Source organism: Typopeltis vanoorti, chromosome 11 (genome assembly GCF_054136105.1).
Source record: "Typopeltis vanoorti isolate ZY-2024b chromosome 11, IOZ_Tvanoo_1.0, whole genome shotgun sequence".
Taxonomy (NCBI): Eukaryota; Metazoa; Arthropoda; class Arachnida; order Uropygi; family Thelyphonidae; genus Typopeltis; species Typopeltis vanoorti.
Genome location: NC_143559.1, coordinates 48,575,507 through 48,602,070, shown reverse-complemented (window position 1 = coordinate 48,602,070; position 26,564 = coordinate 48,575,507). Strand labels below are relative to the sequence as shown.

General features: G+C 36.1%; 1 protein-coding gene across 3 annotated transcripts in view; it reads right to left on the bottom strand.

The window, feature by feature from the left end:
* Positions 1-12,037: 12,037 nt before the first annotated feature.
* Positions 12,038-26,564, bottom strand: part of LOC150101559 (uncharacterized) — a 166,048-nt gene continuing 151,521 nt past the window's right edge. For all 3 annotated transcript variants that reach the window (XM_090400083.1, XM_090400084.1, XM_090400085.1), the window contains 7 exons: positions 23,823-24,020; positions 22,016-22,165; positions 21,823-21,909; positions 21,537-21,690; positions 17,908-18,070; positions 12,613-16,084; positions 12,038-12,472 (listed from right to left, as the gene is read on the bottom strand). In XM_090400083.1, coding sequence (XP_090256209.1) covers positions 12,264-12,472; positions 12,613-16,084; positions 17,908-18,070; positions 21,537-21,690; positions 21,823-21,909; positions 22,016-22,165; positions 23,823-24,020 — 4,433 coding nt within the window. In that variant the 3' untranslated portion in view covers positions 12,038-12,263. The remainder of the gene's footprint in view (positions 12,473-12,612; positions 16,085-17,907; positions 18,071-21,536; positions 21,691-21,822; positions 21,910-22,015; positions 22,166-23,822; positions 24,021-26,564) is intronic.

Genomic DNA, 26,564 nt, shown 5'->3' with positions numbered 1-26,564 from the left:
TCTTTTCCGTAATTTGTCTTTATCTCTTAGCTACTTTGTAACGAACTCGTGACATTCTGCACCATCCACTTATATAAAGAAAACAAGAAAGCATTAATAAACTTTTAACCCAGTGCATATCACCCTCCACATTTCCAACATTTTCATTATAGTTCATTCCCCCCCCCCCTCAGGCACCTGCACAAATACACAAATTAATTTCACCGTACAATTTATCTTTCTCATTTTCTCCTTCATCTCGACGGCTAGTTTTGCATCACGCACGCGCCTGCACGATGCTAACCTAGCGGCTTGGGCAAAGACTTTACGTCATTGGCAACAATTGTTTTGCTCTGCAAACGTGTCATTAAATTTTCACACTACTAGACGGTTGCACTTCTCTCTCAACTGAAAAGAAACAATTTACAGTCGACTGTAAACTTTTGGCAGTTGCCATGGCGACCGCTATTGATTAAAAAAATCCATCATTAATCAAAACAACACACCAACCACACCCGTACTTACATTTTTTTTCCCCTTCAGAAGTAAGGTAACATTAAAGCTAGAATGGTGTTGCGAAGCCAATATTGGTGACTTCACAGTGGTATGAAGCCATTTTTCGTATATTTAGATGATATTTAGGGTGTTTTTTTTCTTCTCTAAGTCTGTTAATTGCGTATATTCAATGACACTTTAAAACAGACGTAGAGCTATCTAATAGTCAATTGATTTGAAGTGAATTATCTTAACTTTCGTTTTTTTTTTTTTTTTTTTTTTTTTTTTTTTTTTTTTTTTAGGGGTGGCATAAATATCATAGTATTTTCTCCATCTCGAATATACTTTGTTATTTCAACCTCTTAGATATCTTTTCATCCTAACTGATGGCAAGTTATTGTTACTGCCCACACAAGAGATTTTTGTGGGTGGCTTTAAACTAACTACCACACTTAAGTCCTTGGCTGTTGCCTCATTCAGCCCAAAGCTACCATGGAACACTTCGGATAAAAAATGTCTTTCTTTACTCATTTTTTTTTTCTCTTACGAGAAACGCATCTGTAATCCGATAATAGGTTTAAGTCTATGTGATGTTAGATAGTTGTTTTTCTTTTTCTGGACTTCAGTTCACTATCTCTGCCGTTTCCATGAAAGATTAAGTAGCCAAGTGTGTGCTTGACGTCTTTTCCCTACACGGACTGTTTACTAACGAGGCTCCCGCACTTAAAGTACGGCAATGCCGACATAAAAAGGAAGAGAGTTTTTATACTTCCGTTGTCTCCGGTTCTAATTTAAGAGAGAGCTAAGTGGGTAAAGACTTAGTTGATGTGACAGACAGGTGAACTGACTGTCGTTTGTGACACCAACCATTCTAAAGAAATGTACGGATGGATCGAAGCATGAAGAAGCCGAAAATATGGTCCATACTGGTTCGTAGACTACAAAATCTTCCAGACATTTTTTTTTTCCCTAACCGTACTTGACAGGTGTAGATAAAATACACCTGCTCCTATAACTCATTTCAGAAAGTAAACACTAAAAAGAATGGTCTTTTTTATGATTTCAGCTCACCGGTAAGAATATATAAAATAAACAACGGAAAACAACAAAAACTATTATGAAATTCTACTTTAGATATGGTTATTTTTTAGATTTTATGCCAATAATTAAATTTCAATAAAAAGACTAACCTCAAGATTTGTTAATATTTAAAACCTATAATATTCCTTTCTAGTAACAAACTACCAACTGGAATTTAACAAACAATAAAGAGGAATTGGAATCGATTGTTTGTTTCAGAAAAATAAATCTGTAGTTTTACAAAAGTTATTTTAACAAAATTGTTTTCTGTTGTAGAAAATGTGACGCTTTGATTGCTCTACGCATGAAAATGAAAGCCAATGACATAGTCGATCGTAGCCATCAAGGGATGGAGTGGAGGGAAGAAATTGCTTCCGTAAATAAAAAAAAAAGTCAAATAAAATATATTAGTATTTAATAAAAGCATTAAGTATTTAGATAATATTTAACTCTACTTTTAAAATTAAACAAAATTACTTAGTTTTCAAATTAACCTAAAATTATTATCAATAATATTAATATAAAAGTTAATTTCAAGTAGGTTTTTTTTATTATTGTCATACTTCAAATATTTCAAGTAAACTATCATATCAGTGACACTTTAGGGGAGACTCCCTAGGTAATAGATAACAGATGGCAAAGCTGTAGCCAACCAATAAAGGTTTTAACTGAGGCTCGGCTATTGCTGTTACCCCACCACGACCAGAGCTCATATTATATAGCTCAATAATACCCTATTCATAGATTTTCTAATTCAGATGAAGGGATAAAAAGTCAAGTCCATTCTCCCCCCCCCAAAAAAAATGACCATATCATAGCGTCTTTTCTGGTATATGCGTTTATTTATGAAATCGCGAATGTCGAAAAACTCTCACCCCCCCCCCCCACGTTTGGAGGGCATATTCAGATTATTTGAATTTCATAACCATAATAAAACATGAAGGAAAATCACATGACTAGCTTGTCTATTCTTTATGTTTGTATTTTTGTTCTCTTTTCTTTTGTATTGCCCACACTCTAGATGGCAGCAGGCCACTGGAAACTGGGAAATAAATACCAATAAATTTCCGATTGGATTGATTCGCCGTTTATTGAAATCGTGCATTGTTTAATATGTAATGACGAGAAAGCCATTGTAAAACCAAGAACCCGAAAGAAATTTCTAAAGAAGACGTTTCGTGTTATGATGCTGGGGATTTTAGACAGAAATAGTATCAAAATACATAAATGTAAGCCTTTAAAAACAATGGGCAATTTCGCACGACATAGGAAGGTTCGAAATAACACAGGGATATCCGTGGTTTTCGGATTCGAAGAACAAATTGGATTACAGTTGGTGAAGAAGGAATATGAAAGGCAGAAACCTTGCAAACGTCAACATCGTCTCCTCGCACTCTCATGACTCCTATGTATGTTATTCAACACACACATACATACAGCGGAGCTGGAAGCCTCGCGATATAACAGGATTAGCTACCCGCACGCTTTAGAATATCGGAATGTTAAATAAATCTCTAAGGTATTCGATTCTGCCAAATAGGTGAGTCAGCCTTGGTTGACTTATAACAGACACACTACGGAGGTTTGGCAGCAGTTTTACTAAGGGGATGAGATCTGATTTTAGTGTATGAAATAGAATTTTTTTCAAGGAATACTCCATCAAATAGATAATCATATTAAGCAACTCCGAATTATAATTGCCATTTATTCAAATATAGGTTTATTGTTTGAATCTCCACCTTATAAAGATGGTATTATTGCAAATATGATCCCTGCAATATTCTTAACAGTTGACTGCAGTTATATCATCATACTTTCGCACATGAAATCGTTCATTCTGCATGTCTTTCTTTCGTTATGTTTTTTAATTAATTTTTCTTTCTGGCAACTCAATTAAATTAAATATATTGTGGGTTCCATTTTCTCATCGTTACATAGTTTAAAAGTGGGGCTAAGATTCAGAGAATCAGAAAAGGAATGAACACAGATAGTGAGATAGTAAAAGAGGAGAGAAAGAGACCTCATTTGAGTAGTTTTAGCTGTTGTCCCACCTGACTTCTACAACGGTCGTTTGACTTTTCACTCTTTAAAGGAAAAGTCCCAAAAAGGGGAAAAAAGTTAAAAGAAAAAGAAATAATGGAATAAAAAAGTGAACGTTAAAACTTATATAAAAACATGGAAAAACCAATAAAACGAACTGGGAAGACATGACCCTAATAAGATTGGGGGATCCCCCCCCCAATGTCTTCGCAGCCCAAGTTTATTCAAGCCAGTTTTTCTCTCCCCCAGCTTGGTATAAAATCAAATGAAATAAAGTACAATACTGATAATAAAAAGAATGTATCATCAAAAACGGTATGGAATCAATGGATACCAAAGTTAAAGGAAAGTCAGCATCCATCTATGATTCCTTGTATGACGTTACAAAGTATTGGTGGCTACACGACTTCCTTAAAATTCATTCTTCGCCTAAGATGCATCTTTTCTGCTCCAAGAATTGAGGTAGATAGATAGATTCTATTTTCCCCATCAGTGAGGTATTTTATTCGCATTTTCCACATATGGTACTTTAGAATTTTAACGAAGAAAATTAGATACGTGTGGGTTTCTAGGAGCGAGGGAAATGCAGTAGGACCAACTCCGAAAAAAAAAAAAAAAAAGTTGGCATTGGGATTCTAAGCATTTCAGCCAAGTTGCGCTATGCTGGTGAGCAATGATAGAAGAAATGCTCCACCGTTTTGAGTGCATGGCATATGTCTCAATAGGAATCGCATGGTCTCGAACGATAAAGCGATTTCACCAACTTCACTGGAAGTTGGCTATTAAGCAATCCTTCAAGCCTGTGGAATGGCTGTTCCCATTTGTTTTGGATGTTCGTGCTCTAGTCTGTCGTGTCATAAAAAAGTTTCTTTTATAATTCTTTCGGAATTAGCTGAAGCACCCCGAATTCCATTTCTTAAAAGTCTTTTTGATGTAAAAACTGTACTACTCTAACTCCACCTCCGTGGCCGTTAGTCTCGAAACAAGGTAGGAAAAATCCAAGAAAATACTTCATCAGAATTTCTGAGAGTGTGATTTGATTCCAATGTTTTCCATGTTAGTAACCCACGAGTATTTTAACATCCTGAAATTAGTATTTTCAATAAGCCCAGATAACAGCCAGGTCGTTTTTGTTTTGAATGTTGCCTCTACGGCACTGAAGATTGTTAAGTTAAGGGTATAATAAATCCCTAATTATTTCAAAACCGAATAAAAAACTGGAAATCTAAGAGTTTCATGCCAAAGAACTTCCGGCGAGTCCAAGCGCAAGTCAACACCTAGTAGTACAACACTAGGGCAACTCGGAGCAAGTTTCGATCACTGTCCTTAATATATACTCATAATGTAAAACGCAGCTCCTAGGAGATGTATTACTGTTTTACATTATGAGGGAAGGTCACTATCCAGACCAGTTTCGACCTTTAATGAGGTCTCATCAGTGAGTAGGGAGACCTGGATAATACCAAGGTTTAAGTGAACCGAACTTACATACTTTACTATGCGAATTGCCAGAAAGGTGTACCCATATATTATATTATTACTACAATAAAAAGCCAAGAGACTACGTCGCCGAAAAAAACAGCCTCTTGGCGCTTTATTGTAATAATCTAATGTACAATAAGCCAAGATAACAAACCCAGGCCATTTTTGTTTCGAATTTTGGATGTTCTTATAAGGACTGACTTAACGGGGCTAAGCAAGAATGCTTTCATCTTCCCCGTTATTTGTAGAGGACAGTGTGGAGATAATGTGTTATTGGGGAATTAAAGCTCTGATCATGGCAGGAGGGTAACAGCAATAGCAGAGCCTCAGAACTTAATTGGCTACAGCATTGTCATCCATTACCCTCCCAGGGTTTCATCCATCACTCACATGCCTTTTCCATATCATCTCCGGTCGATTCTGTTTCCTTATATAAGGACTGGCGAAGCAAGAATGCTTTTCATCTTCCCCGTTATCTGTAGAGGACAGTGTAGGGATAAAGTGTTATTGAGCTATTAAAGCTCTGATCATGGCAGGAGGGTAACAGCAATAGCCGAGCCTCAGTTAGAGCTTCACCGGCTACAGCATTGCCATCCATTACCCTCCAAGGGTATTGGATTGAATGAATCAGTTCACCGCATCTGACGGCCGATTGATTCATTTTCACCTCAATGTCGATTCTATTTATCCACCGGCACTGAAAGTCTACTGACGTTATAAAGATAAATAACAGGTGTAATTCAAAAATTCATTATTCCATCGAAAATTTTGCTATAGAAAGATATCTTTTGAATTATTTATTTTAAATATAATACTTTCTATTATTTTACGACTTTTCTTATCTTCGTGATAACATTATTTGCATATGTTAAGAAATTAAAATTAAAAAGATAACAGATACATAATAAGGAATGAAATTGCTACCGACTCAAGTTTTATACCTGAAGTGATCTGCTTAAAATTAGCACACTCTTGTTCGGATTTCTGCTGAGTACTTACTTTCGTAAGTATATGTAATATGACCGGGAATTAACATTTAAATTAAAAGCTGATACCGAAATCAAGTATGACCACTACTACCTGGTATACGCAAGCAGAACGTTGCCATGGAAATAAAAGCAGAAAGAGAGAGATATCCATCTTGATTAAACATAATTTATTTTATCACAGAGATAAACTAATATAACTTTAAATAACAGAAAAAATAACGTAAATGGGAAAAAGTTGAAGCGTTGAAATATGTTAAGAAAATTATGCAGAATTTTGTTTCCGTTTTTGACAAAATATAAGTCACACACCGACAAAAAAAAATTATATTGATGTAATTGTTTCTACGAATACATCGCAAAGAACCTTATCTTCTTCCTTTGGAAAGAAAAAGTAATTTATTATTCAGAATTCTCCTCGAAAAACTATTACAGATAAATCAATATTTAAAAACGCAGCAACAAATGTTGCTATTAATTTTACAATAATTAAGCATTCATTTTAGTATGACAGTCATCGCATTAAAGAATTAAACAAAGCAATTATAACAACAATTATGGCTGTACGGATTCTTGTGCATGAGAAATTATTAAAAAAATAGAAAAAAAATGTTGACGTTGGCTCTTAAAATTCATTGTTACTTCCTATGTAATTCACCTTTTTTTTTGTTTCTTTGTGTAAATTTATAGTATTTTGAGTGACCGATTATCGAAAACACGTGACCTGAACACACGAAAATTATAAAACATGATTGCAAGCTGCATATTTAAAATGCTGTTCATAATGCACAATACCCGTTGGATTTAAAATTTCATAGGATTTTCTTACACCATAACTATTATTTTACTTGTTCATTTTTACAATATAGTCGCATGTCATCCATTGAAACATAGGTAGTCAAGGTACAGAACACATGCCAAAGTTTATCTCCCAACAGTGCCTAAAACTTTTGCTACTAAATTAACATTCATCCTATTTCCGCCATCTTTTACAAACCTTCATACTCATCTGGCATCTTTCTTGCAGCATGCAAACAAACCAATATTCAAGCCCTTCCAAAGAGGACAGAGATAATAGCCAACTGTCACGCTATCCTCTCGTTTCCTTCACCTCAACACCTCGTAAATGATGAACAAAGTAACCAACAATCGACTTTTCACTACCAAGAAACCTGCCAATTAGTGACCGCTGACATGGATTAATCACTCTCGATCCACTGCAGATCTCCTTGGCAACAGAGGTGTGAAGAAACTCGTATCTATCTAGATATTTACGAGATATTTGATTGCATCTGGAAACCTTACGAATTTACCATCTTATGGTCTTCGTCCAACCTTCGCAATTGTATTTCGAATTTCCTCTGGTTATTCAGCATACTTCTCATCTTTCAAGTTGGATGGCTTTCTTCGGATTTAACAACTAATCCAATGTGCCCTGCGTCTTCGTACTTTACCCAGCTCTATTCCTCTTATAAGTGAATGATCTTTTCTCACTAACCTAAAATCCTGTCTATAATTATGCTGCTGATGACAGTTCACCCCATTGCTCTTTTTCATTTGACAAACTATGCAATAATAAAAGTTCCTAAACCACAAGACCTTCCATAATCAATGCCTTAAACGCTCATCTCGCCATATTTCGTACCAGTGAGGACATCTCATCAAATACAATGTTACCAAATGCAGTCCTGTCTTATTTCACACACACAAAGACCGCACTTCTCCTTTCTCACCTTTAATAATAATGCTAAGAGCTCCATGGAAGAGCAAATCTTTTATTGGGATGCACTTCTAACCTTTCCTAGCATAAGCACATCACCTCTTCTCCTTTTTTTACAATTCCCATCACTATAAATCCCCAATCAGCCCGCGTTTCAATGCTGTTCTCACATTTTGGATGGCGTTCTAGAAACCTAAACATGATTGATACTGTTCCGAAGATGGCAGTCCAGTTAAGTAACGACTCCAATTTCACAAATTCAGCTGCCTCCTGGACCTTCTCTTTCTGTTTAATACCTCTTCTCTATTTTCATATGTGCGGGTAGGCTGAACTAGCATCCGCTGTTCTTTCCTTTTCGGTACGAAACAATGCTCTTTGGTTGAAATGTCTTAGATTCGAATCCCATCTAGAACACAAAGAACCTTATAAGGGTTTTTAATGTGGCGAATTACCCGCTCTCGGAAGAAGGTAGCAAGGTTTTTCTCCTCTTCCGCAAACCAGCGAAAAGGGCATCTACCATTCTCACATTTTGGATGGTGTTCTAGAAACCTAAACATGGTCGATACTGTCCTGAAGATGGCAGTCCAGTTAAGTGAGGACTCCAATTCCACAGACTCACTGCTTATTGGACATTCTAGTGTCCTCGTAGCAATGCTAGTGTAGGCATAATAGTGTCCTCGTAGCATTGCCTGCTTCGGCGATTCCAAATCCTGTCTACAATTCTTTACTTTCACTTGCAGGTAAGGCTACGAAGACACTGTCCACGGCTACCGAATCAACTTCTCTTTGCCCTACTTTATTCCACGTGCTTTTTTTTTTTTTTTTCTCAAATGGCTATAACTTATAGCTGTCCAAAAATTAACTGGTATCTCCAGTGTTCCTAACCACGTTGCTTGGCCAGGCATAATTTTCGTCAGAGTCCAATTCAAATGTTAATTATTAAACCTGCAAATATTTCAGGATAATCAATCAATCCTTTATACGAGAGATTTACAAAACACTATATCACCACTCGTGTAAAGGATTGATTGATTATATATAATCAGCCAGAGAGGATATATTTCAATACATAATTGTAGCACTGATAATCTGTCACCATTCCTTAATATTGCTTAATGCCTTGCTAATAAGATGGTTCGACTGAAATCGAATTGAGGAATATTATAGGAGCTTAATTTCGACCAGTCACACACACACACACACACACACACACACACATATTATTTTAAATGTGTCCTCTGCCCACCAAAGGTTGTAAACATAGACTGCCCACACTACTGTTGTACTATAAGTATTTTTTTTACCACTTTACTATTTTATTTATTCTTCACATAGTCAGGAAACCGTGCTCTGTAGATCCAACATGAAACTTTTACAAACCTCTTGCAGGTATTCAATGAAGTGGAGCAGTACTCTCACACCAGGCGATGGAAGATGATATTCCAACATCTCTTAACCCGTTTGAAAGTCCTTATGCAACTTCTTATGCTATTTTGGATATCGACGATGCCTGTTATTTGCTAATGACTTCCTGAAATATTTGCAGGTTTAATAATTAACATTTGAATTGGACTCTGATGAAAATTAGCATCCAATTCAGTCGATATAGAAGATGCCATCACTTGAAAGATCTGGTTCTGAATCCAATCCAGGAAACGAAGACATCTGGTATTCTAAAAAATACAACTTCGGAAGAATCATAAATCTGCAACATTATTCTCATCTCCCCCCATCACGTGCGTAATTAACAGAGATCCATGCTGTTAGATTTTAAGGAATTTGTAGTTTTTTCTAATGTCATTTGCTTGAAAACGATATCATGATCCTATGCGTATGGCTGCAGGAATAAGAATCCCAATCGTCTAAGAATCATTCTTTTTCATCAGATTCAATGATTGGTTTTGTGAACTAATGCGACATCATAGATTTCCAATCAGATAATGCAGAGATGTAATAACTAGTCACTTTAGGAATTATTTCAGTTACCGATATTAAATCTCTCGCTAAATCGATGGCTCAGTATTCTTGGCAACTCTGTGATACTATTTTCTTCGAGCATATTCTAATGAATTTCTGTTGAAACTTAATTTTTTACTAGCCATAGATCATTATTGTGTACAAATGTTCTACATGAATACGTATTTTGATTTGTTCTAGTAGTTGCAAATGGGTTTCAGTGAACTTCGGTGTGTAAGAGAGAAATAAGGATAATAACTCCTCTGTTAATTTTTTATCCCCATATTGAGCGCTTTTTATACATAACTTTTGGGATAGCAGTAATTAGATATATTCAGCATAACTGAGTTCATGTCTACCAACGATTTATGGATGTAAGGGTAACAAGAATGAGGAAAACCGTTAATTCTAATTGGTGTCTGTTGAAAATTCGGAGTTTATTTTTAATTTTTTTTTTTTTTTAATCATTGGAGAAATTTAAAGTAAGGCCCAACACCAAACGAAGTATTCAAAACTTATATTACAAAAAATGTCCTAGCCAATTCTCCTTGCTATTAAAACCTAGCCACGTTTCATAAAGAAAAAAAAAAAAAAAAAAAAACTATATATTTGATCTATGTAGAATAGTTGGAGACCGAAGTATGGAGTTTATTATCGGTCGTTGAAAAAACATTGGCATTAAAACAACGAAAGTGAAACCCCCCAATTATTTACATAATTCGGTTGGCTTTCAACCGAATGTGAGCTAGTCGGTCTCATAAAGTGGTAGAATTTTTCATCTCGCAAAGCAGATACATTAGCCCAGAGAACGTACATAATTAGCAGACATAATAGCCTCATGTCCTAATTGCTTCAGCAGTAACTCCACTCCGTGCTAAATAACCTTATACAATCTCCTTTATTTAAAAAAAAGAAAAACACCCTTAAAATTATTCGTTTATTTAATCAAGGTTTTAGTTAGCACTTTATTCTTTAAAAAAAATTTTATAATGTATAAAAGTATGTCACGTTATATGCGATATTTATATTATAAATATATATTTATATTATTTTTTTATATAATTATATTCGTTATTTTTATAATTTTTATAAGTTTGTATGAGCAACATTCTTCCCTTCTTTATCATGTAATAGTTGGGACTCTTTGCGGTTGCTTGCGTATACCGTACCAAGAGAGAATGGAGCAGGTCTGTTTCCGATATCAACACTCTCGGAAGGCTGCAAAGTCATTTGCATAATTAAAAGTTGAACAGTTCGCTAAATATTATAAAACTTGCCATTTAGATATTACACCTTTCACATTTGACATTGATAATGCTATCAACCAGTAGTTCAAACGAGCGAAAATTATTATATTAAAACAATGAAGACATTTAATTATGGTTGTTCGTAGGATGACCAATAAAATACCAGGTTTTTGAAACTGCTGCTAACTCGCAACCAGGAGAGCGGCTCGTGCATAGGCATTGCAGAACTGCAGCACCCCCAATTTTTCTCGATATATAAATATATTTATTAATTTATTTATATTTGCTTGTAATATTTAATTTTATCATCAACAATCCTATACAATGCTCTTATTTTGTATAAAAAATAATAAAAATCAGTGCAATATAGCATACTGCGTAGCAATATGGCAGCAACGCGCGCAAGCATATGCACGTCATAGTGAGATGCGAGGTATTAGCATAATGCGGCACTGTCCGTCGCGCAGTTCCACTGTTGTTTATATGCAGTTTGCGCCAGTAGTAGAGTGTTCGTAGTGCTTATCGTGTTTACTCCGTCTCTTTAAATATTTGGACATTACAATTAAAGACATAACATTTGTTATAGTTTTTATTTTAGAACATTATTGGGGTTATGATAATGGGTTTTATTCTTAAGTAATTTTGAATTATACTAAACTGTATAATTTTATCGATAATAAACAATATTTGTTCATGAAACAAAGCAAGAAGAATATATTTTATTTTTAAGTAATTTTGAATTATACCAAACTGTATAATTTTATTGATAATAAACAATATTTTTTCATGTTTAATTTTTTTAAAAATTTTTACCATAATTTTGATATTTTATCCAAACACGTATACACTGTACTTGCAGTGTGTATGTATATTTCGAAAGCATCCCCACGATTTTTTGTGATACCAGTTTTTTTTTGTATCTGCTTCTAACTTGTAACAGATAGTTAGAAGATACTACTCTGTTGAGTGAATAGTGACGTCATTTCTTCACCGAATCTTGGGAACAAGGAAGAATGGGGAAAAGTGTTGTGTACGATAAATCAAAGAAGAAATTCAGTGCTTTATCTCTTTATTTTGTGCTGTACACCAAATCAGGTTTATCAAAGTTGTATGAAAAAAGGTCGATCGTGAAGGAACTTGGCATGCCTGTACATCTCTAGTTCTCACTGTTCATAAGCAAATGTACCGATGCAATGGCCGGCATTGACAAAGGCATAACATCTGATACTCTTCCCTATCGGAATGACACACACACACGCACACAATTTTTTTTTCTCTTCAGTAAAAGTCCATTATTTTACAGCAGAGTAAACCAGTACAACAAACTTCTTCTTCGGACTTCCATAGAGAGGGGTCATTCCATTCGCGACCTAATCTCCCCCTACCCGTCATTGGCTGGCGCTCTATGGGAACGGAAATGTGCTGCCATGTGGTACTCGTAGTAATGGGGGCTCTCGCAGGAACAGATCGACTTCTTTTTCCAGAACCTAAATTTAAAAAGAAAAAAAGAAGAAGAAAAAAATGTTTAGCTATTGAACGTAGAAGAAAAAGAAATCAACGTAAGAATCTCCTCTCCTATCAAACAATAACGAATTATTCATGACGTGTAAATATGAATGTATTTTACCTTGAGATTTTTTTCTGGTCCCTTTTCTGCCTCTTCCTTCTCTCTTCCCACCCACTTCACTGCTCGAGTCTTGACTAGATGACGACAGCGGAGTTCCTTCACTATCTCGCGGCATACTTTCATATCCACTGCTCGTCCCACTGAACTGTTGCGTCTTCACTGGTTTTCCCAGTAATTCTTTGGTCTCCTTCAAGTCCGTACTGTTCACACTACTGTCACTGCCGTGTCCACTACTCGAATGTCGGACCATCCACGGAGCCGCGACCTTTGTGTACGGCGATGGAAAACTACTGGCACTAACCACTGTATCCGTGTCACTGACGAGACAACCATTTCCATCGACGAAAGGCCTCATCGGAGTGGAAGTACTTCGACACAGGATTGCCGTGCGATGAGATAAGTCGGGGGAGACGTACAGCGATTCGTTTTGAGGCAACATCACAGTGGTATTTGGGGTCCAGGAAGAACTGCTGCTAAGGCAGGGATGGATGAAAGGTGGTTGATTAGCATCCGGATGCTTTAGGCTTTTCAGAGGGCTCAACTTGGACTGCAGACAAGGATGATTCATCTTGGAACATTTTCGCTTGCAATGGCGAAAACTGTGCGACGATTCGTGCTTGTCAGCTTTGAACATCGCCCGTCCTTTATTTCCCAGTAACCTAGAAATTCGTGAAGATACTGTTGAATGTTGACTATCAGAAACTTCAGGGTTTTCTGCAGGACTTTCTGTATAATTGGAATTTCTAAGGTCTTTTGGAGATGATTCCTGGGTTAAAGGACGAGTTTCTTCCAAGACATCACGAACTTCTTTATCTGGCGGAGTTTCTTCTACGTTTATAGCACCACTTCCGGGCGAACGTTGCTGTTTTGGAGAAGGTTTGTTACCAGAAGACGTGTTAATTTCCAAAGGTTCTTTACTTAGTTCATTCACTGATGGATATCTATCTAAATGAGGATTGGATGATCCATCCGGATGCCTTAACGAGGTCATTATCTTCCTTTTGAGAGTGCCTGAGCTTTTTAATAGAGCAGCCTTATCATAGATATCCGAAATTTTCTTTTCAGAGTAACCATGCAAGCTTTCTCCCACAAACGATCTCCTCTGTGGCTTCTTGACAATAGGAGGCACTACTTGTGTTGGCTTGGCATACAAAGGATGTTCACTAAACAGAGGAGTTTTGTGTATCCGATTATAAAAAGCTTCTAGACGGAGTCCGTTCATTGGCTTGACATTAAAACTGAAGTCGTATTTGTCCAGGTCCAACTCCGCTGGTTCACTGTGAATGCTGTTGATGTCGTTTTCCGAAAGATCTTCTAGACTAGAGTCTCTGCTATTGTAGATCATTTCTGACATAGTCAGACGAGAGGAAGATAAAGGCACATGTCCAAGAGCGTTCATCATATACCTCCTTTCGGTTTTGCCTTCCAAACTTTTTTGTAGCATTTCTCTCAACCGAACAATCCTTTGAAGCTTCTCTGTCAGTGCATTATTCTTCATGCCGCTACTGAATTCTTCACCAAGTCGTTTTTCTGTAAATGTCTTCTTTGTTAATGGTGTGGTACCACGAAGCAATCGCCATGTGACTCCTTGATAGTTATTTCCTCCATCGTCTCTCCACGTGTCTGGCACACTAATGCTGTCCAAGTCCATACTTACAGCACGCGAGTCAGTGAAGGAGGATGCAAGATTAAGTCCCTCAGCACTGAGAATGCGCAATGGATGTTCACTACCATCGTTGCTTTCCTGGTCACATGGAAGGGGATGCTCGGACATGTTTGTTTCATCTGGCCAACAACAAGCTGCAAAAATATCTTCCTCTGTTACTTGAATGCAAGAATCTTGCATGATAACTTCTTGCTCGATTTCTTCAACTGTTTCTGCATTCTCTTCATCACTCTCGTTGTACTCCACCCTCTGAGAATCGCTAAACGACGCTTCTGCTTCTCGATGTTGAATATTGAAGATGGCAGTTGGGCCAATGGGTTCTTCCGTATCAGTAAACTCGAAGTCTTCGTCGTTATCTAACTCATCGACATCTGCAGAGTTGCTGGAAATGTCGTCAAACTCTTCAGGGACTCCACCAGAGTGCCGCTGGCTGAACCGACTGCATTCCTGGTTGTCAATATCTGCTAACCGTTCACCTGGATGGATTTCTCCAACTGTCACACATTGTGACTGCATACTGACCAAAGTACAGTCATCACCCCCACCAGTTCGTGATGCTTCTTCTCTCCTGTAAGATATTTCAGCACTCACTTCTGGCACAACCAACCTTGTTCTGTTTGCAGTGTTCGATTTGGTTTCTGTTAGTTCTTCTCCAACCTCTGTATTTTCTTTCCGAGCTTCTAGTACAGTCCGGCTGCAATCGCCACTGGCAGTCTTATCAGATGGAGGGACATACTTTTCTAGAATTCCATTCAGTAAACGGTCATCATTTTTTGGTGGAAAATCGATCCAAACTTCTTTTTGGATCTGCGTGTAGTTTTCTTGCACATGACGAGAATGATCTTCAACCCACTTCCTGATCATATTCTCTTTGTGGACATCCATGAATCCATAAATCGCTGGTCCGTCTACCCACTGCTCCTTTTGCAACTGGTGCAATGTTCGCGAGTCAAATTTTGGCTTTGTAAATCTCGGTCCATCAATCCAAGCTTCATCACTTTGGACTTTGGGATCCTTTGATCCCAACTTATTAGGATTTGGTTCTAACGAACGTGGACTTGCATGTTGTTCGTGTTTACTGTGCCTTTGAGAATGATGTTTGGTGGCACTTTTTCTTGGAGATTGAGGGGAAGAGGAACTTTCTGCAGATTTGGGCAAATGATGAGGAGATGAATGTTTTGTCCCTTTTGTCAGATCGGCAGATGAACCTTGGCAGACTGTGTGTTTACTATTCTGAGGTAGGGGAGATGCAGTGGAGGTGGAAGCTCCAGCCATCACATGTTTGGTAGGTTTAGGTGAGCTGCTAGCATCTTTTTGGTGACGGGTGAGGGATTTTCGAGGGGAAGACTGCACATTAGACATTGCTGCAGGTGAGGGACTTGGGGAGGCCGTCACTGACGGTTCAGATGATGGTAAGGCACGTTTACTCCCTTGCACTTCTCCTTTCTTTTCTTCTTTTGTACCACTCTTGCCCACTGATTGCTGCTGAGTGTTCTGCTTATTTCCATGGACTCCAGCTGCCGCCGCTCGACTGTTAGTAATTGTTGGACAGTCCTTAAGGACTTGATCCTTAAGGATGGGAAGAGAAGAAGGTGGTCCTTCATTATCAGTAAATTCGCGTTCGCTTAAAGGAACTCCTGCATTTCCCACGTAAATGACCGTGTCGCACGACTGTTCACTGCTCGAGGTGTAGTCTGGGTCGCTGTTTCCTGTCCTCACAGGTTCTTCGCCTACTGCTTGCATTCGGGTGAATGGTCGGCATGCACCTCGGTCATCTCCCGAACTGTCGCCTGTAGCCGTGGAGAACTGGAACGAAAAATTGCAGCATTACAACACGCATAGTGTTGTATTAATCAGATAGAAACATGAATTATTATTAGACTTTGAAAGGAATAAGAACAAGAGAATTTGTGATTGTATGAAAGTAAAGAAATTGATTTTATGATCAACATCTCTATCTAGCTTTCATTAATCTAGTAAAGTATTATAATGTGGCTATATACATACACGGATTTTCCTTTTTAGCTAATTGATGAGTGATATAGCGAATAACAGTTTTTTTATTTTTTTATTAGAACAATTAAACTTCTAAACCCGCTACTTACATTCTAGACATTACTTTAATGAAACTTCATTCTTTTTTTCAAGAATATACATCTCAAGGGGATCCAGTTTGTAAATATGACATGCTTCCTCTTATCGGCATATAGTTTGTTAGTCATCTGATCACAGTTCGTTCTATGTTTGCCAGTCAAGTGATTTCTATTACGAACGGATTTTATGTTTGTATACATGAATATCATCCTTCCAGTGAAAGCTGCTTAATATCACCAAAGTAAATAATGACATTAAACTCGCATCAATAGAGATGGAGAAAGCGAGATGAATGAAATGATGTAAATTAACATTCAACCATTATTCTTTTGTTTATTATTCAAATCTGTATTTCATTATTCTGTTATTATTCTTTTATATTGGTTTGATCAATGATGAAGTATCATTTGTGATGCTAAATAAATGTATTTATTAGGTTCTACCGATAGTACTCACTATCTTAATGGTTTGTTAATCAATGCAAGCCAAGTCTTTCCTCAAGACTGAGCACCCAAATTCGGCAAATGCAAAATCTCACTAATGAAATTCTTAAGTGATTTAAAAGGACTTTATTAGTGTTTGAAACTGTATGTGTATTAATTTTTTTATGAATTATACTGGAAAAAAAAAGGTAGCGAACCTATTGGATCTTAGTACCTTAAGTAGGCTATGGAAACTGATTTGAACAACGTGGAACTTTTTTAAAAAGCCACTTCGGGCCTCCAGTAAGGACGACGGTGATCTTACAACCTTTGGTTTAAGAGCAGAAGTATTATAGACTTGGCCAACCTGCTGAGAGTTTGCTACAGTTTTGAACTTCCGTGGTCTATTAATATACTATCATTACTATGAAAAAAGTTAATTTTAATCTAAATACTGGACTGTTGATGTCCAATCCTAATAAAATCCACAAAACTCACTGGGTGACGATTCTTCTGCTTGGACAACTACTTACATAAAATACAACATATTTTAAAAGGGTAACATGTCGTTCGTCGAAACAAACCTTTAGTTAATGCGTGGTTTTTGTCTTTTGTTTTTTATTTGCATTCGGTGTTGGGGGGAAAAAAGTTACTTCCGCATTGCATCATTAAACGTGAGTGATAAAAACCATTTGTAATATGCGAGCTACACGTGCCATCCTCATATCTATTCTTGAGGATGTATCTCCACTGCGTTCTCCCTGGTCTATGGCTGCTTTCATTTATTTCTTTGTCTTGGCAAGCTTGCAGAAACATTCATTTCTTAAACCGCGCCTACAAAACTATCAAACAAAATTCTTCGTAACCTGTCTCGAGAGATGTTATGAATCTTTAGAAGCATGTCATGCGTGACAAAAAAAAAAAAAAAAAAAGCTTCTTCTTTTGAATTATTACCATGTTTTGTCTTTTTATTATTATTATAGCAAGTGTAGGTAGTGGCAATTACTACAGTATTAAGTTAAGATCTTGTAAAAGACAGTAATCCAGTTTTTTATACGAAATATTTGTTCTATATAGTGTGACTATTTGGTATAAATCAATATAAGATTTTACCTTCAGTTTTTTCCTCCTTAGCCGATGTATCCTTGAGGCCAACTGAATCGTAGCTAGGGTTTCTGCATAGTGATAGGGTGCTGCCGATACATGGGCGATCACGGCAGCCCTACATGTCAGACTACTGAAAGCTTCTCGAAGAAGCTGGGTTAGTCTGTTGTCCCTGGAAAATAAAATTTAAAAATGGGAATAAAATGAGTTCTGAAATGTGTTGATTTAGTTCATGATTTATTAATTTTTAGCTGTTAACAACAACCAGGTTTTTCCTAATATGAAGTGCGAAGAGAAGTAACTGCTGTATCACTAAGTGTTGGTTAAATAATGGAGAATGATTATGCTGACCCTTGGGTTGTGGCTTACGAGAGAGGCAACTATGAGACTTATGTGTTATATCTGTTAATTGCATGTGCTCTCTGACAGACTTTCAGGATGAAAAAACAATTTCTGGGAAGAAAAACTAATTTTTACCTCTTCAAAACATTCTCATAAAGATTCTCCATGTGCTAGATGGTCGAGCCCATGTTTTTCAACTAAAATGTACTGTAGTTAGTTACCGAGTTCGGGGGCTTTTCTTTGGAACCGTCTGTTAATTTAATATAAAGAATATATATATATATATTTAAATCCATGGTGACATTTGATAAGTCGGGTGTCACTTCATCAGAAACCTCATGAATGGTGGTAAAGTGTTCTTACGCAATAGTTCTTTTTATTTAGGTTACGGATCGAAGTCTGGAGGAATGATGGTGTTCAGGACGCTATGGAGGGTAACTGGGAAGTACTGCTATTCATACTTTTCCATTAGATCAGATCGCGTGAAATATGGTCTCGTATCTCATATTCCACTCTTTACATTTCACTTCTCTTTTATGGTAATTTATACTTCAATTATTTGGTGCGAATTCATCGTTTAGTACACAGGCATCCGAACATAGGAGCATTTGAGTTTTAACATTTTAATGGGGCAACTGAAAATGTTCCGATACTCTTGAAAATTTCAGTGACGCTATTAAAATCATACACCCGAAAATATCACGCAGACTATTTTGATGGTAATCCTGAAAATATTCAGATGATCATTAAAACAGTGTTTCCGAATTTTTCGAGTTTATTACTTTGAGGTTCATCTCTCTTGGTCTTTGTGGCAAATTCTGATACAGCACTTAACATCGGAGTGCAGAGTTTACAGTCACTGAACAATCTCAATAGTTTCTCTAGTTTCGCATTACGTTCAGTTTAAATACTGTTTTTGATTTCTGTATGCACATCCACAACTAATAACCGTGCAATAAACGGAAAATATCTGCGGATTGCGGTGCTAAAGTATTGAGACGCATTATTGGTTCAGAATACTCCAACCTCGTACCGGTTGCCATGGTAACATTATTGTCTTCGCCGTCTGAGATTATCGAAGAGCTTATTAAAGCGAAGTCAATGATTGGCGATGACCTCCGGGAACCACGGAAAGCATCCGTGAAACAATAGAGGTGATGCCGACCCTCACGTGGTACTGTGATGGTAGGTGTCATATTAATAGAACCTCCGAGCACAAGACATGAAAGAAGTATGAAGTGGGGGGGGGGGGGGAAGAAGACCCACTCCTCTCTTGTGACGACAGAAACAAGGTCCGTACAACTTCATTATATGTTCCAGTACGATTCAAGTCTTTAGCGACAGTCCAGATCCAATTATAATTAACACGGGCTCCTTAGTGATTACAGTGTTGTCGTATAGCAACCTCTTCCTACGGAAGTGAAGCTCATTACTGGCGGGGTAATTAGTCCCTGGCATCTGTTACTAGAGACGGGAGGAACGCTGGGAAGATCGGCGCTCTTGCTTCACCTGTCAGAGATCCCGTTGCAGAGAGCAAACGTTCTCTCTCTCACCCATACACAAACCTTTATGGTTTCCGCCAAGCGGTTCAGTTCGAGAGTATACGGAGAATGACGAGTATGGGTGTCACCTTTCTAACATTAATTAAAGTTCGAGTGAAAGAAACCCACAAAGAGAGATGCGAGACAAAACGGAAAATGAAAGTTGATAAAAAAAAAAAAAAAAAAGGAATTAAGTGTGCAGAAAAAGGAGGATAGATTAACATGGGAAAGTAATCAGGAGAACCCGTACAACGTGTACGAGAAAATTCAATGAAGAAATAAGCAGAGTAAACGAAGAAGGAAAAAAATATATAATGGAGTGAATGGAGTTATTTACACAGCTTTACCGAGTGGGTGAAAGAGTAAATGTTGACAGGTGGAGAGTAAGATAAATGCTAAATAATTATGAAAAAAAAAAAAAAAAAGAGGAAAAATGAAAGCTTTAATGTATAACACTGGATGAGTTGTCAGAAAATACTTAAAATTAATGAATATCTAAGATGATTATAATTACTGAACGCAGTGACATCTAGCGGGGAGGACTGGAAATTAGTATACTCTAGATGACGATGCTCTTAAGACTCGTTGAATCAGATCCAAAACAGACCATACAAGAATTAGCAGAGAAACTTAATTCATAATGGTCAACTGTCCAAGAGCACTTATATAAGAGTGGCAAGGTTCTTAAACAGGGTGGATGAGTACCGCATCAACTGTCAGAAAACAATAAAACACAAAGACGGGCGATTTGCAATTCATTGTTGACCAGACAACAAAATGACCCATTTTTGGAACAAGTCGTAACTGGTAACGAAAAATGGGTGCTGTATAAGAATAATAAACGCAAAAAGCAGTGACTTTCTCTAAATCAAACTCCAATTCCAACACCTAAAGATGGACTTCATCCACAAAAGGTTCTGTTGTGCGTTTGGTGGGATATTCATGGAATTATTCATTACGAACTCATGGATCAAGGTAAGACTATCACAGCATCCATCTACTGTGAACAATTAGAGCGAGTACATCAAGCATTGTTAATCAAACGTCCTGCGCTTGTCAATCGAAAAGGGGTAATTTTGCAGCAAGATAATGCAAAACCCCATTCTGCAAGAATGACTCAAGAAAAAAATTAGGCAGTTAGGATGGAAACTTCTACCACGTCCTCCATATTCGCCGGATATTGCCCCTAGTGACTATCACTTATTCAGGTCCTTAAAACACAGCATAAGAAACAAAACCTTCCGTTCGCAAGATGATGTCCAAAGGAGTTCGATATCATTTTTTGCCTCCAAAGAAAAAACTTTTTTCAAAAAAGGAATTCTAAACTTAGTAGATCGTTGGAATAAGGTTATAATTAACGATGGCGATTATAGAATTCAATAATGTTAATTTATTCTTTAATAAAATTTATATTAAAGATGTAGTTCAAAAAATTGATTACTTTCGGTCCCCCTTATATAATTTTGCATCAATTTATTAAAATGTTGAAATAAATTTTTAAAAAGTAGTAGATTTCACTAAGGACAATTAAATTTGATGCTACATCAGTTTTTGTCAGATTCATCAGTAAGTAAACATAGCGTCATTGGTAAATAAATACTGAAGGAATCCACTGGAAGTTGGCCTAAAAATTTGTTACATCGTTAATGGTTTAGTCTAAAATTATTTTAAACAACTTAATTATATGAAATAACAAAAGGTATGTCTCTGCAATAAAAGTATTAGTTATGGGTTTTGAGCGTCTGCTTTACTTACTTGTAAGGCACATGCTTTTGTCCATTGAATAGCGCCAAGATGACATTTCCTAAGGCAGACAAAGACAAACTACTAGTGGCGCCATCTCGTGATTTAACCTGTTTGTCACAGCTTCCAAGATCAAAAAGATGAAGGCGACTTCGACCACCTGCCACTAAAAGATAAATAAATAAAAATTAATAAAAGAATCGTGTCATTAATTAACACACTGGTATGACATATATATGATATAGATGTCATATATATATATATATATATATATATATATATAGCATTAAGGACTTACCTCCACCTCTTCCACCTTTCTCTACTCTGTACTGGTACACATGTAAAGTAAAAAGAAAATGGGAGTTCCTTGAGTCTTCATCTGAATCTGGAAAAAAAAACAATACGATATTTCAATTTCCAGAAATCAGATTCTATTTATTTGAATTCTAGTGATAAATGGCATGAATTTACCATAAATGGTAAATACGTACCAGCAATGCGATTGGCAAGAGCAGCATCTAGAAGGAAGGCAGCTTTTTCTGCATTAGGCGCTCTCAATTCGGATTGATTCATAAGCTGAGCTCCAAATATGGGATCTTCTCTTAGATATACACCAGGGGATGTTCCGCTACCTTCCGTGCCTACCAAGTAAAATGAATTACTATGAGTTACTTACAAAAAAATGTGTAGAAAAATATAAACTTGAAATATACAAGTACTGCATCTAGTTTCAGAAGTTGCTACTAGGTGGCAGTTTCTTCATGGAAGATTAACAAACCACGTTAGATTGATAAAATTAGAAGAAAGAAAAGTTCTTGAGAAACACGAAGAAATCATGTCGCTGTCAATATCCTACTTGTGTGTGTTTTCAAGCAGGCTCCGTCTGTTAGGCGGCTTAATTAGATAATTAATTTATCTTCTCCGTTTTCTTGGCTTCTACTTCTCATCACTATTGACTACCTTAATTAAATAATTCCTTAGGCTGGATAAGATAAAACGGTTTACGAAGTTTCCTTTCAGAGGCTGCCTGGATTTTTTTCCCCCTCTTCCTGCGCTTCTTTTTCTTCTGTTGAGACTTAGTTTCCTTGATGGCTTAAGAGTGTCTAAGATACGTTAATCGAACGAAGATTGATAGTTTCTGCCTGCACTCTTTCCTCGTTCTTCATCCAAATTTCGTTTCCAGCACTCAAGTGGTTTTCTTTGATCTTCTTCCCATTTTTGAATACGATACACGATGAAGAGGAAAATAAAATATATTTTGCCCGAAGGTGCATTCGTAAGTTGTGATTTTATTGAAACGCTAGGTCGTGCCAAACTTATTAAATGTTAATTCAACCGTTAAGAAGAAGAAGCAAATAAACAAAACATAAATAAAACAAATTTTGCTCCAGGTCGTGTGCAGTACTTTAGTCGTTAGATGGCGCTAGTCGAACATGCTATACTCAGAAATACATTAAAAATGAACGCATTTCGAAAAGTGGTGAACTCGAATACATTGAAGCCCATGATAATGAAAAATGAATACCATGATCATTATAATTATCAGTTTTTCAGATAGAGATTTGTAAAAGAATCACTATTTGATTATTGGACACATGCACTGCAATAAAAAAAATTGCGAGTTTCCAACCTTTTTTTATATATATATATACATATATAGTTGAGATGGAATAATAAATGCTGCTAAAGATATGCACGTTCAGATTCTTAGCACCCAATTTTTTAAAACGTATATTCAGCTTTTGGATAAGATCGTTTCATTTCCTTCATTTTTCATTATCATTGGCTTCAGTGTATTCGAGTTCACCACATTTCGAAATTCGTTAATTTTTAATGTATATTTCTGAATATAGCATGTTCGACTAGCGCCATCTAACGACCAAATTTACTTTTATTTTACTGCTTTTTCCAATTCAACCCAACGATGGAATATACCAATATTATTCATGTATTTTACTGATAGGTGTTTGAACTTTTTTAGTATTTTTTCGTTGTTTGATAAAAAATATTCAGAATTTATATTAAAAATAATAACAATATTTATTTTAAAATATTATTGTTATTTCTTTTCTAACTTTTATGTGCATTAGATAAGCACAATCTCATTTACAGTTATCTCATTGTCTTACAATAATTCATAACTAAAAAAAAAAAAGGCAAAAACCACTTCCTTATTTTTAGATAACAAAGTGGACTTATTACGTGTTTTGATAATGTGTTTGACTAATCTGCCGAGAGATTCTAGTTTTTTTTTTTAATTTTAAATAATAATCATATTTGAAAGAAAAATAAACTTACCAGTAGCATGCTCTGAAAGAAGATCCCTTAGTGTGTCATTACGTCCGGAAACTTCTACAGCTGATACTCTAACCGAAAATCGAGCTCCAGTTTTCTGTTTTTGCTCATTTATCAGTTTGAAAAGCCAGGTGATGGCGCAAGGAATAACACCAAGTTCTTGTGTTGAGTGACTACTCCCAACCATTGTATATGTTTTCCCTGTAAATAAAATATATAATAGACCATTCAATGCATTTCCGAAATTATTATAAATCCGGAAAAAAAAATAATAAAAAATTAAACTTTAACAACAGTATTTTTATTTTTACATTTCACATTCTTCTTTTGTTTATTCATCTCAACGATATAAACATTTTGATATTTTCATTTTCTGTTGATTGTTTCAGATGGTTAAATATTAACACTTTAAGAACCTATCACGACTGTTTGGAATACTGAATCCAGCAATTGAAATAATTCATTTCAACTTTAATAAAATATTACGTAATACTACTATGATGTTGCAGTTTTTATCCGTTAGGTGGTGCTATAAGTCGATTTAGAGGGGGGGGGGGTCACAATCCTGTGCAATCTGTTCTCTGAATTGGAGAGGGACGGAAAGAACAAAATATGTAATATTTTAGCTTGTCTCGCACAACAGGCTATCATAGTAATCGTTGCTTGAAGATTATGTTCACAAAATTGTAAAAGTGCAAAAATATTATTTTCCAACTTGAAATTTTATGCACTAAAATTAAGTATTTAATAAGTAAATAAACTTCAGTAATATTTCATATAGAATATAAAAGAAAGTAATATGTTAAATGAAATTTTAGAAAAATATTGAAGGATTTTTTAAGTCATTAAATTATTCAAGAAGTTTTAGAAATACACTTATTTTTCTTAAATATAGCTTTGATAAAGTTTCTATGCTGCGTAATTGTTACTTGGTAATTTTTAATTGATTATAGCATTCATTCTGAGATACCACCAATTTTTTTTTTTGAACACACTAAATTGAATACTAAAGCCTTATTTAATAAGACTGTAATAATATTTAATAAGACTGTAATTTGTAAATGTAAATGTATTTTCGTTTCTATGGATTTACGACAATGTTTTTCCACCAGACAAATGAACAGCCTTCTCTCTCTATTTCAAGTTATACTCTTCAGGTGTTTGTTCGATTGCCACGTAGCGTCTCAGTAGTGAATGAAAAAAAAAAAAAAAAGAGAGAGAGAGATACAACCCCTATGAAGAAAGTACAACACTTTGCACTTGGGTCCTAAGAGATGATCTTCTCACTGAATAACCGATCAATCAAGACAGAAAGAAAGGCACCGTCTTTTCGTGTTTTTTGCTTCAAAGAAACAGAGGAAGTTCGGGAAGCAGATAGCTTCTGGAGGACAGAGAGAGATGGGGAGGGGGGGGGGTAGAAGAAAATGAAGGCCATTTTAAGTAGAGCTTTAATTTTGTTAGTGAACGTTTCCCATAGTGTATACTGCTGTGCGTGTATCGATTGAAAAGTTAAATAGCATCCTAACCGTTGCTAAGAGGCAAATGGTCGCAGTGAGGGGAGAGAGAGAAAGAGTGAGGAGATGATGGAATGAGCAGTTTACGAAGGATGTTTGAAGACACCATTTGCAGTGTAGTCATTATCACTAATTCTACAGAAGAACTCGCTATTACAACACCCCCATGGATCATTAAAGCCTTCGTCTTTCGTGTAACTGCACTTTTCATTTGTCGTAGTTATCTACTAAGTCAACTTCCTCGAAATGAATTAATTAATTTTGTTTAAAAATTGTGTACAAAGAAGACCCTATTTTTGAAATCAGAAATGTAGTCTTCTTTTCTGGTGCTTTTTCCTACTGGCTAACTTATTCGGAATATTTGGTAAATTGATCGCAATGAACATGGAGAAATCGGCATTTAATATTTCTTTTATTTCGGAAAATAGAACAAGAATACGATAAACTTAATACTCCTGTTATTATTTTATGTTTTGGCATTTCTCGGCTCATTTTTTCTCCCATAACTTATTTATAATAAGATATAAAATTGTTGTGCAAGATTACACTTTTTTGCTTAGCATTCATACTGATATTGATTGAATCAACATTAACAATATTGAAATTGATTTTATTTTATTTTTACTTACCACAACCTGATGGTGTAGACCAGTGGTTCTCGAACTTTTTTACCTCTGAGCCCCACTACAAAGATAACACTGTCAGCGCCCCCTCCCGCCCGTTTTATTTATCAAAATAGAAGTCATACTAAATTTGATGTTTTATTCAGTTTATTTTGTGTTTTCTACATACTATTTAACAAGTTTTTGACACAAAATAATTAAAGTATCACAATATTAGGCCTACCATAAAAATTAGTTTTACCTTGCAATTGACCAAAATATGTATTGAAATGAAACAATATTTAACTAACAAGTATTTAAGTTTTCTCTGTAAAATAATCAAACATTTAAATGTCAAAGTCTAATGTGATGGATTTTGCCTGCTTTTGAGAACAGAGTTTATCAAAACGTGGTGTAATATCAGAAATGGCCACTCGAAGTTCTTTAGCAATATTTAGTCTTGAACGATACTTTGACTTCATAGCTGTCAAAGCAGAAAAGCCTTTCTCGCATAAATAAGTTGTTGCGAAAGAAATAAAGATCTTCAATGCTTTTTGGCTCAAAGTTGGGAATTCCTTGTCAATATGTATCCAGAACTCTGACAAAGATGCGGCCGCTGCCGAACTATC